Raw genomic sequence first — 12737 nt, 5'->3', positions numbered from 1 at the left:
GGATGACCTTACATAGTGGAAATAGGCAGGCAAAGACACGTTCAAGATGGTTTGTTTTTGTTTTTGTTTTTTTCTTGAAAAGATGTTACCCATTTTTTTAGCATACTAGTGATTAAAATATTCTCTGCTAAGCAAAGCTTTTACCATTACGAAAAATAAGCATAGAGACAAAGTAATTTTCTTTGCAAGTTAATATGTGCCTGGTGGGAATTTTATAAATGAAGAGTTTAGGAGAATAACTGAAAATGTGGAACTTGAATTTAAGTTATATGTTACATTATAAAAACCATTTAAGGAAATCTTCAAGTAGTTGGACTGTACTTTTACTTGCAAGGTTAAGTTTTCATATTCTTTTACTTAAAACTGAAGACTACTATTACTTCTATTTAATAGTACATGATATAATGTTATCTATAACAAACATTTTATTCCTTAGATATCAGATATCAGACCCCATTACTCATCAGATCTGGAATTACAGGATTAGAAGTTACCTATGCTGCTGATGAGAAGGCACTCTTCCAAGAAATTACAGATATAATAAAGAGGTATTATCTTGTATTTTCTCGTTTTTTTCTGGTCTTTCTTGTTGAGTCATTTCCTGCAGATGTAGATTACATAAGATATAAAAGAGGAGGAGAATCATTACCAGGACCCCTGGAAGTATATGATTATCCTTAGAGAGATTTTTGCATTCAGCTTCCTGTCAACAGTCCTGTGCCCATCAAATAAGGACAGGAAAAGAAATGTTCTGTTTTTACAGTTAAGGGAATAGAGAAAAATATTTGCTTCTAGCTTCTCAGTTGGGTTTTTTAAAATGATTTTGCTGTGGTTCTGAAGTAATGGGGATTCGGACAAAAGTTCAGTTGTGTTATTCACTTAAGTAAGTTTCCACTTTGAGAACTAGCCACCATTTCAGTAGTATTTTGAATTGGTTTGTTTTATTCTTTTTTATTTTAATAATTGATCTTTGTTAAAAGTGAAACTTTGTGAGAGTTTATAAAGTTATCTTAAAATCATTTTAATTAAAAAATACAATAAAAAGATTATTTCATTCTTTCATCCCATTTGTAAGTAATTGTTCAACACAGACTTTGGTGTCGTCTAATACTGTGTTATTGTCTCATGCACTTAATTCCACAATCTTAATTTTCTACGTCTGAAAAGTTACTAACATATATAAGAAATTTGCTAATGTATATAAAACTAACAGCTTAGTATCTGGGACACAGTCAGTACTTCTCTGCTGTATGAGAAGGAATTCTGTATGCTAAATATAAAAAAAAATCAATGAAAATAAACCAGACATGTTGGCTTACTTTATAATCTCAGCACTCAGGAGGCTGAAGCAGGAAGATTGGAAGTTTGTAGCTAGCCTGGGCTACACTTGTCTCAAAAATAGTAAGAGAGCTGGGAGGTAGTGGCACACACCTTTAATCCCAGCACTCAGGAGACAGAGGCAGGGAGATCTCCAGGTGAGTTCAAGGCCAGCCTTGTCTACAGAGCGAGTTCCAGGATAGGCTCCAAAAGCTACACAGAGAAACCCTGTCTCGAAACCCCCCTCCCCAAAAAAGGAGGCGGCTGAAAATATAGATAAGTGGTTGAGTACTTGCCTAGAATGTATTCAGCAAGTAATGATAGTAGTAAGTTACATATACAAGTAAATAATACAAATGAAACACATAAATATAAAAAATAAGCTTACCAGAGTGGTTTTGAGGTTTTTTTATGGAGCCACTGTAGGTTTTACTCTCAAAACTATAATCAATTCCTCTCTTCCCTACAGTTTTTCCTTTGACATTAAATAAGTTTATTTTCTCTTGTACTGTAACCAGAAATATTTTCATGCTACTCACCACATGGAGTAACTCCTGGAGTAACACCACAAAGTAACTCCTGGATTTAATGCAGGTTGTCAGTTGAGCTCTACTAGAACAGTTCTGTAACGACCGGAGTGCCCTTCTCTTCGCTCCTCGAGCTCACTTTCCCTGCATGAACTTCACTGAGTATTTAACCTCCTACTGAACTGAATTGCCCTCCTTTCAGAAGACAGATCTGTCGTCCTTAGGCGTTACTTTGTGTGAGAACCAAGCAACACTACAATCACAAGGGAAGCATTTTAATTGTTTTCTTTCTCAGTAGTAACACTGTTTAAAAGCTGGATAGGTTAGGAAGGATAAAAATGACAAGTCGGTGAGCTGGAAGATCTTTTTCCTAATACCATACCCACACATGTCTCACACTTCCCCCTACCCTGCCCACACTGAAGCCGCTCATGCCCTCTCTCCTCTATTCCAGCAGTAATTGCTTGTCTCCCACCCCAAATTTCATCCGCTTCTTTCCCAAGAAATGGGAGACAAATACACCTTAGTCAAATTAAGCTCATTTTAGAAAATAAATTAACTCTTGTAGTCACCTATTCTAAGTCATTCCATCAGAATCTTTCTACAGAGACCACTGACATCCTTTCCCATTATAGAATGGCTGTTAAGGACTATAGATTTAGATTTTTGTCCCCTACACCATGAAAAAATACTTCTAGGCAGAGGTCCAAATGTTGTGATGTATGCTCTTTGATCTTTCCCCCGTTTTTTAGGTACGACCCTGATATTCTGCTAGGATATGAGATTCAGATGCATTCCTGGGGCTACCTCTTACAGAGGGCTGCTGCCCTGAGTGTCGACTTATGTCAGATGATCTCTCGAGTGCCAGGTATGTAGAGCTGCAAATGTTTTGTTATAACTACAGAGAAATTATAAAGTAAATAATGAGAAAATGTTAAAGGAAATACTGTTATTCCAGCTCCATTCTTATACCAAAGTGTGGTAACTTCTGGCTATAACTCCATACAGAAGGGCTAAAGCAGACGGAAGAACACCTGCCAGATCCCCACTGTTACATATGCTGTTGGATATGCTGGGGATTCCCCACTTTCAGTCATGTTTTCTATATAATCTTTACAACAAATTATACTGTCTATTTCATCTTTATTATACTTCCTCCACTCAGTATCCTAGAATTGTTTTCCCATGTTAGGAGATAGTCTTCATTCTTGTTGTGAAGCGACTTAATATTTCCTTGACTTCAGGAACCATAATTTTATTGTTTTTTTCTGGTTTTACTTTTTTGCTCACTAAATTGGTAGAAAAGAAGAGGAAGGACCAAAAGAGCAGTAACAGTTAAAGATTAATAGTTAAGTAATTGGTTTTTGATTTTTATTTGAGTGTGTCTAAAAAATGGTGTGAATTTTGAGGACAATTCCCAAAGGTTTTGGTGCTGAGTTTAGAGAGAGGCAATAATGATTTTTATATCAAAATTAATTGCAATTTGCAAATCTTTTGTTGTTATTTATTTTTGTTTTTGTTTTTTTGAAGCAGGGTTTCTCTGTGTAGCCTTGGTTGTTCTGGAACTTGATCTATCGCCCAGGCTGGCCTTGAACTCACAGAGATCTGCCTGCCTTTTTCTCCAGATTGCCACGCCCAGCTGTAAATCATTTTTTTTGTTTATTCTACAACTATAGATTTTTTATTTCATGTTTCATTTTGTTTTTGTTTTTTTTTTAGTTTTTCTTTTTAATATTCTTTTTTTTTAATTTCAGTTAAAATCTAATCACATCATTCCCCTCTTCCCTTTCCTCATTCTAATCCCTCCTTTGTCCCCTCTCTCCAACACCTCCACCACCACTCCCTCTCAAACCGGTGGCCTCTTTCTCTTTGATTATTATTTTATATATATAATATATATATAACACATCAATACTTAAATACAACCTGCTGCGTTAATTGGTGTTACTTTGTATGTATGTTTCAAGGCTGACTCCTTGGTGTTGGATAACTAATTAGGGTGCTCATCCCTGGGAAAGATTAATTCTCTCTCCCAGCAGTCATTAGTTGCCTGTATAACTACATTTTTTTTGTTTGTTTGTTTTGGCTCCCACAGCTTATGGGACAGTTTTTCTGAGTGTTCAGGAAAGGCAGGCCTCAGGTACATTTGTTAATTACATTTAATTGGTTGTGAGAGGTAAGAACCCAAAGAATGATGAAGTTAGTGTCCTGCATTGGGGTGTAGCTCCGCAGTAGAGTGTCTGCTGAGAGTTTTGAGTTTGACCCCAGCACCCCAGGAGAGGAGGGAGGAAAGGAATGGAAAGCTCACATCCTTTCAGAATCACCGCTAAAGCTTTTTATTAAGCAACAGAGTACAGCAGATTCTGGAGAGAAGACTCACCGAGTTTACATTCTGGCTAGGTGCCTATCAACCTATATAATGTCAAGTGAATTACTTAATAGTCCCATGCCTCAGTTGACGCCTCTGTAAAGTGGAGGCTCTAATAGGACTTTCAGGGTGGTTGTAATGGTGGGTACCTGAAAACAGAGTGAACACCGTGAAAGTGTTGTTGCTATCGTAGTGAGCGGGAATTTTTCAACATTACCTTTTTAGCATAAAGAAGGAAGTGAGAGTTGTGTGGGTAAGTGTACATGGCCTTCAGGGTGGAGTATTGTTTAGAATACTGCTTGTTCTTTACCATGTAACCTGGGACAAGATGTGATGCTTCTAAGTAGAATTTTTATAGTATGAGTGAGCTTAGAGTGGGTGCGCTGAAGTGAAGGGAGCAATGTTGGTGAAGTTCCTAGAGCATGATAGATGTGTAAGATACAATACACGGTTTAAATACTCCAGAACCTCTGCTCAACAACATTCACTAAATTGGTTGTTTTTATTCTCAGTAAAATCATCACCCATGAAACTGGACTCAGTTCTCTTTGCTCTAAGGAACTCGCATAGTTTAGGAGATTTGTCCTGAGTTTCTCCAACCTTGAGAGAATTAGGAATATTAAAAACAGTCCCTTGGGGCTGGGAAGATGGCTTAGTCAGTGTGTTCTGCACCAGTATGAGGACCCTGGCTGCATCCCCAGCATCCAGTAAAAGCTCGCTGTGGTTGTGGGTACCTGTTATCCCTGCCCTGGGAGGTGAGGATCACAGGATTTACCGACAAGCTAGCCTCTCCATAAGCGGATCAGTACTGGGTTCAGTGGTGGGAATGTCTCAATAAATAAGGTGGAGAGCAATTGAGGAAGACACCCACTTGTCAACTTCTGGTCCCTGTGCACATGTGCAGACACACACCCCTATACAAGCTATCTTATTTCTCTCCAAAAATTAGCTAGTTCACTAATGGACTTTTTGTTTTGTTTTGTTTTTTGTTTAAGATAAGGTCTTACAATAACTTAGGTTGACCTAATCTTCTGTGTACAGAGATCACACACGTAGCAGCAATTGACATTTTTCATGCTAAAGGAAAAAAAACAGAAAGAAACAAAAATGCTGTAGCATTATGTGTTAGTAAAAAGTAGCAGCAGAAATTGCTAAATTAAAAGAAGGCTGTTGTTTAAATATACACAGCCCTGGCCCATCTTGATTGGCACTTAGTGGAGGATGTTACAGGAGCTGGAGGTCATGGTGGCTGAGGAACCTCTGGGGGAGGAGGGCATAAAATGGCAAATTTCAAGGAGTATGGTTTCTAGTTTAGGTTTTCTGAATTACCAGTGTTGTTTGGCTTTGCTAGATGGAAGAAAAGTTGTTGTAAACAAATAAATGGAATAAAGGTGCTCCATTTATTGAATAGTGGCTGCAGCCTTTCAGTTCAGATTAAAATTCGAGAATTATATAGACACCAATACCCATGGACACTTGAAAGTCTTTATGATTTATACAAAATCAATATTGATTTTCAGTTTGGATTTTCAGTTCCTCCCCTAGAGAATCTGACTTGGCTATGGCTGGAATCCACCCATTGTCTTCTACTTCAGTCACCCTGATTCACCCTCATTGCCTGTAGGTTCTGTGCTTCTTGTGCCGCTTCAGGATACTAACCCCACACTGAGATGCAGCAGCCATGTCCTCTCGTGCCTTCTGGCCATCCTAAAGTGCAGCTAAAACCCTACCCTTCCATGATGGCCTTGAATTTCTCATCGAGCCCATGAGTTTAGTTCAAAGCAGTATTCACCAGTTTCAAGAGAAGTTTTTGTTTTGTTTTATTTTTGCTTTGACACCTTAGCTAGTTAGAGAGATGCATATCAAGGGTTTTTTTGTTGTTGTTGTTTTGTTTTGTTTCGTTTTTTGGTCAGATGTCTGGAGAAATCATAAAGTCCAAGTCTGACTATGACACAAGCTGTCCTCATGAAGATCACTATCCTTATAGTCTACTTATAAAAGTAAATGGGAAGCTCCTTTGACTGGCTCTGTACCACCACCTAGAAATGGGTTTGACAGATGCTCCCTGGGTGCTCTTGACATTACATCTTTAGTTAGGTTGTCTTCCAGGATCCCAAATCAGATTTCTACTTCTTAGGCATCAGAAGTTGGAAAGAATTACTTCGTGTCTTTGTATTTTGTTTGACAGCTCACATCAGCCATGTTATTATAGAGATTAAAAATGAAAGGTAATAGAAACTCTGATCATTCTAGAACACTAATTAAAGAAAAACTTGCTGCACATCTGATAACAGCTAAATTGATAACACTACTTTTCAAGTATTCTTAAATGTTCCCTTTAGAAAAACTGAGGCTGACACACTCCCTACAGTGACTCGTACACGTCTGTAATGATTTGGTATTGCCCTTTATCTTCAAGTGAACAGAAAAAAGGCCGCTTGGAGTTGTCCTCTTTGTGACAAATCGGCTGCCTGTGGAAGTGATATTAGATGGGCTTTTCACAGAAATTCTCAGTGAGTGTTCTGATGAAGAGGAGACCACATTCCAAGAAAACAGTTGTTGGTGTCCCATGAAACCAAAGAAAGACGCTATAAAACCCAGCCCTCTACAAAAGCAGAAAGTTCAAGTATCTTTGGTAGCCATGCAGGGAGTGTACCGGTGAAGAACAGGAAGAAGGTAGATGTTATTCAGCTCAGAGTGGAGGGCTCATGATGAAAAGGAAGATCCTCTTGCCAGAGGGAAGTGCATCTCTCTGTCAGAGACACAAAGTCGTTCCACAAAAGGGGTTCTCCTGTGTTAGCCATCGCCTGTAAGGTGCCCAGTGCTTGATCCTGCTGCCATTCCGCCTTCATTAACAGGCTACTTAGTCCATCCTACCACAGGCCGGTGGCATCAGATTTGCCAGAAGAACAAAGAAGAAATTAATAATGAAGTGCAGCTCGGAATGTCTGGTACTGTGCAGCGATGCACATGAAAAACAAGCACATAGTTTGTATTAATGGAGTGGAAAACAGCCTTATCATTTCCGGAAAAAAAGGGACTGCCTTATTATTGCCAGTGCCCCCTTGTCAATGTGAACGGTGCACAAAGGTTGTATTAGTTAAGTTTCAAAATGCTAAACCTTCGTGCTTGGTGTAGCATTCGTGCTTGTGAAGTTTACGGCTCGGTAAGGAAGGAAAGTACGCTCGTCAGTAAGAGGATAAAGAACAAATGACCAGTCCATTTGACTTAATGAAGCATTTAAAATTCAAAAATTACAGCTTCATCAGTGTTAATTAAAAACAAGGTTTATACCATTGGAATTTTTAACAGTACCTATTTTTTAGTTAAAAATAATAGAATATTTTCAACTATGAAATACTTGAGGGTGCAGGGGAAAAAACCCAAAAAACTCCTATCAGTATGTTGTTAAAATTGACACGTTGTAAAATAAGGAAATAACATTTGCTAAACAAAATTTTAATTACTATTGATGAAACTATTTTATATGCAAAATAATGTACTTAAAAAGTAAGAATAAAATTTTGAAGGAACTTTACTTTTTTATTAGTAAGAATTACATTCAATGTACTTTCAAATGTCACTAAAGTGTTTTCATTGAGAAATACTCAGATTGAAACCTTTTTGGATTTTGTATAGACAAAAATAAAAATAAATATACATAGTTGTCTCTTAATATCATGGGATTCCACATCTTTGGAGTCAGCTAACTATGGATCAAAAATGCATGTGCACTAAGCTTTGTACTCAGTATGTGTACATACATTGTACTCAGTATTGTAAATAATATGGTGACGTTCATGAATATAGCTATGCATAGGTCTTATACAAATACTAAGCCATTTTATTCAAGGAGTGTTTCACATATTTTGCTACCTACAGGATATCCGGGAACCATCCTCTATGGACACCAAGGGATAAGTGTATATACTATATAGAAAGAAGAAGGGAATGCACGTATCTTCAAATATATTTGTTTTACAAAATTTCTATGTGTTTAAGAAAGAAAAATAGCTTTTGTTGGTTAAAATAATAAGTATTCTCTTATTCTAATAGACTGAATCAAATTTTACCTTTAGTCTTCTTATTTTTGTTGTTTTTACTTTTTGGCATAATTTCCCTAAAAGCTTGTTTCCTGTGAGTCTTGACACAGTTTGCATTCTTTTTTATAGACGACAAAACTGAAAACAGATTTGCAGCGGAAAGAGATGACTATGGGTCAGATACTATGAGTGAGATAAACATTGTTGGCAGAATTACACTAAACCTTTGGAGAATCATGAGAAATGAGGTGAGGTATTTAATCTAAAAGGTTTGGAAATAAAGGTAGACCAATATAACAGTTTATTCATGGAGTATTAGTATAAATTCTGTTTTGTGATTTATTATTGTTGTATGTAAGTAAAGTTGCAAAATATAAAATGACAAAATAAAAAAAAATTATTCCTTCATTGTTTTTCTATTTATGTCTAACTTAACAACTAGAAAAATCAGTATCATCATACACACCTGTCATGAATCCATAGCTAGCCTGGGATGTATAATGAGATACTTAAAAAATAATAGTCTATAATTGTAATAAAATATCATGGCATTTGTGTTTAATATTGTATAATCTCATCATTTTAAGAAAATCTAGTCTTACTTAGATTTTCTTAGGAAGGAAACTCTCATAATAAATACATTTAAGTACTGAGCCAAACTGGAGAGAAACTATCTGGCAGTAGTTAATAGTAGCATCCCATTGGATAGGCTTTTGGGTTAAATAATTTCAGCAAACTCTTCCATTAATTTACACTCCTTGATAGAAATAGTTATTTCACACACAATAAAAGTAAGCTTGTAGAGTTTACTAGATATTTACGTCTTAGAAGTTGTTTTTTCTATGTAAAATATAAAGATTTCTACTATAAGTTGGTTGTTTTAGATTTTGGACTTGGAGTAATAAGAGCTAAAACAATTAGATGAAAATTCATTCTCCAATGGCATCTCTGTGTGAAGCTACTTTTTTATTATATACTTTCTATTTTCCCTTTGTATTCAGTGATCGTGTAGCTGTCCTGGATTTTTATTAAACCCTGACTTACCAAGTATGCTGGAGCCCTGTCATATGCAATGGGTTCTTTATAAAAAATTATGTCGCCTCAATTTTCTTCTTTGTGCCCTGAGTCTGAAGATGTGCTCACATTTAATCTAACTTCTAACTTGAAACTGTGCATTATATGAATCTGCTTGAGGATAATTTTATTTTGTGTACACTTAGGTGGTGTGTGAGGATTTGTGTATGCTTATGTCTGTGGAAGCTAGAGGTCAGATTGGGTATCATTTCTCAGGAGCCATCCACCTTGTATTTTGAAACAGGGCCTCTCATTGGCCTGGTGCTTACCCCATCCCTAGCACTCATATTACAAACGGTGCTAACACACAGTGTGACCTTTTCACATGGGTTGGGGGATTGAACTCAGTCCTCATGAAGTACTTGACCAACTGCACCCTCTCCCCAGCCCACTGCTTTTTAAAAATTTAATTATTCCTGGCAATTTGACACTTTCCATGAAATCCTGAGTGATAATAGTAATACATCTCTCAAGACTTTGGAACAGAGCTGGCCTTGAGTATTTACTTTATACTAGAGACACTCAGATTATGTTTTCTGGATGCTTTTTAATCTTTGTGTCTTTTATCTGTTTCTCTCATGATGCTTGGCAATTTGTAACTTGTGTGATTCTTTCAAACATAAAATTTCTGCTGTTCCCACTGGAACTTTGAGTCCTTGGTGATAAACCCACTGCCTCTTAAATAATAATTTTTATTAGATATATGTTAGCTACTTAAAGGACTATATGACTCTTTCCCTGAAAACTGAATATATTTACAGACCTTGTAAATCATCAACTCCATCTAGGCCTTCAGATTTTGTCAAGTGGTTTCACAGTACAGAGAACAGAGTGTTAGATTTGACTGTTTAGATTTTTCTTTTCCTTTTATGTTCTTTTTTTTTTTTTTTTTTTTTTTTTTTTTTTTGGTTTTTGGTTTTTGGAGACAGGGTTTCTCTGTGTAGTTTTGGTGCCTGGCCCAGATCTTGCTCTGTAGACCAGGCTGGCCTCAAACTCACAGAGATCCACCTGGCTCTGCCTCCCGAGTGCTGGGATTAAAGACGTGTGCCATTGCTGCCCAGCCCTAGATTGTTCAATCTAAGAACCTTATTTGCCTATATGGCAACACTCCTAGTTTCCAGTCATATCTTCCCCATATAGTCCCTCCTGTTACCTCCAACCTCTTCCCGCACTGTCTGCATTCAGAGAAAGCCATTTAGATTTATTCTCCACAGCACTGACTTGATCTATAATGCATGTGTTTTACCTACCGCTTTGAAGGTGAGCTTTATTCCACTGTTATCAGTGTCTTTGCAGTCCTTCCTCATTTAAACGGGTTGGGTTTTCACCTCATCCCATTGCCGTTTCTACCTTTGTCCACCAGCGAGAGAGACAGGGAGAGAGAGTATCAATACTGACAAATTTTAGGTAAAGTAGACCAGTTTGGAGTACTGTCCTAAGATGAGATTAATATTAAATGCCTATTTTATGCTTCCTGGGTTGTAAATGTAGAAAATTTTATGTCCAGTAAGCTATACAAACTTTGAATTAATTATGTATAGCTTACTTGTAACAAACAATCTTTAAAATTAGCTTTCTTGGTTTCTATGAGAAGTACTAAGTGGTATTAGGACTTTTTAAAACCAGATGAGATGGAGTTGACTAAAAGACAGCAACAAAGATGTACATGAATGTAATTATGCCGTACACTCTTTGTAGGTTGCTCTGACCAACTACACTTTTGAAAATGTGAGCTTTCACGTTCTCCATCAGCGTTTTCCCCTCTTCACCTTCCGCGTCCTGTCAGACTGGTTTGACAACAAGACAGACCTCTACAGGTAATGTTTACTGCTCAAGAGGAGATGTATCTTTTTATTATTTATTTCAAATCAGCATTAGGGGCTGGAGTCAGCTCTGCAGACTTAAGTGCTAGCTGTATTCCAATGGAGCCAGGTTTAATTCTCAGCAGCCACGTGGCATCTCACAACTGTCTATAACTCCAGTTTCAGGGTGTCCAGTGCCTCCTGGCATCTGCAGGCACCAGGCACACACATGGTACACAGTCACACATGCCAGCAAAGCACTCATATACATAAAATAATAAATTAATTAATTTTAAAAGTAAAATTAAATCAGTATTATTGAGTTTTACACTTTTAATATGTATAGTTCTCTGACTTTGAGGAATTAGGCACTCACTCTATGATATCCAATCATGAAATGGAAAGTACCTAACTACAGAAGACTACTCTAAACAAATTTACAATCAGTCTACCCAAAACCTACCTACCCATGTAATTACTAAGTAGATTTCTATTAGCTGATTGCTTCTGCCACACGTAGACCTTCATAGAAATGGAAATATAAGTAATCTATTGCTTCTTGTCATACTTCTTTGATGAAACTCCACTATAATTTTTCTAACTTGTAATTGTTGTGAGATTCAATATATTGCATGTTTTTCATTCTTTATTATTCAGTAATAGTTATATGGATTGCATAACAGTTTATTCATTCAACTCTTAATAGACACCAATTGTGGGTTGTAGCCACCATGAGTAAATATAAGTGTGTACGCAAGTCTGTGTGAACATATATTTTCATATTCTATAGTTGACAGATTTCTGGGCCATATGGTTGGTTAGTTTCTGCTAACAATATCTGTTTTCTTTGGTAGTTCATCTACTGAAAGTCTGCTGGAAATAAATTGTCCCAGCCCTTACTTAGCAGAAGAAAGAAAATATTTTTGACTGATACTTTACTGTCTCATTCTAGGGTTGAGGTTTTTTTTTTTTTTTTTTTTTGGTTTTTCGAGACAGGGTTTCTCTGTGTAGCTTTGCGCCTTTTCCTGGAACTCACTTGGTAGCCCAGGCTGGCCTCGAACTCACAGAGATCCGCCTGGCTCTGCCTCCCGAGTGCTGGGATTAAAGGCGTGCGCCACCACCGCCCGGCTTTTTTTTCTGTTTCTTAAGTGTTATAAAGATTTTGATTGCCTTTCCTTGTGACTTTCATTGTTTCTGATAAGGAAACAGTCATTCACATATTCCTAGTTTGTTCAATTGATTTGATTTTCTTTCTTCTTTTTAAAGACACGATCTCTGTACATAGCCTAGGGTCGCCTTGGACTCTAATGTAGCCCAGGATGGCCTCAGACTTGGAATCCCCCTCCCTCAGTCTCCCAAATGCTAGGACTACAGTTGTACAAAGCGACACTCCTGCCATTATTACTCTGTGAGACGTAGAGTGGATTTGAGGGAATTACTCATTGCTCCTGGTCCAGCCTTAGTCTCTGGAAGTTCTTTTCTGGGGCATAAGGATAGGCTTCCTCAGCATTCCTATTCTCGCCACTGGAGAAGAACCTCGGTTTGTATAACTACAGTTTCTGAGTCCAGACAGGTGTTCTGCCTGTCTTTGAGGCAGGTGGTGATT

At 37.3% G+C, this 12737-nt stretch overlaps 1 protein-coding gene and 1 pseudogene across 5 annotated transcripts in view; both read left to right on the top strand.

Moving 5' to 3' along the window:
• The window catches only part of Rev3l (REV3 like, DNA directed polymerase zeta catalytic subunit), a 162388-nt gene that overhangs the window by 111292 nt on the left and 38359 nt on the right, over positions 1–12737 (top strand). For all 5 annotated transcript variants that reach the window (XR_013044982.1, XM_076552424.1, XM_016002786.3 and 2 more), the window contains 4 exons: positions 437–548; positions 2597–2712; positions 8385–8503; positions 11028–11146. Coding sequence is in view for 4 of the 5 variants with exons in the window: in XM_076552424.1 (XP_076408539.1) it covers positions 437–548; positions 2597–2712; positions 8385–8503; positions 11028–11146 (466 nt within the window). In the remaining variant the exon portion in view is untranslated. The remainder of the gene's footprint in view (positions 1–436; positions 549–2596; positions 2713–8384; positions 8504–11027; positions 11147–12737) is intronic.
• On the top strand, positions 4889–6286 carry LOC143268987 (E3 SUMO-protein ligase PIAS2 pseudogene; annotated as a pseudogene).

The sequence above is a fragment of the Peromyscus maniculatus genome, chromosome 16 (assembly GCF_049852395.1).
Source record: "Peromyscus maniculatus bairdii isolate BWxNUB_F1_BW_parent chromosome 16, HU_Pman_BW_mat_3.1, whole genome shotgun sequence".
Lineage (NCBI taxonomy): Eukaryota > Metazoa > Chordata > Mammalia > Rodentia > Cricetidae > Peromyscus > Peromyscus maniculatus.
Note: the sequence above shows the minus strand (reverse complement) of the source record. Positions and strands in the feature narration are given on the sequence as shown.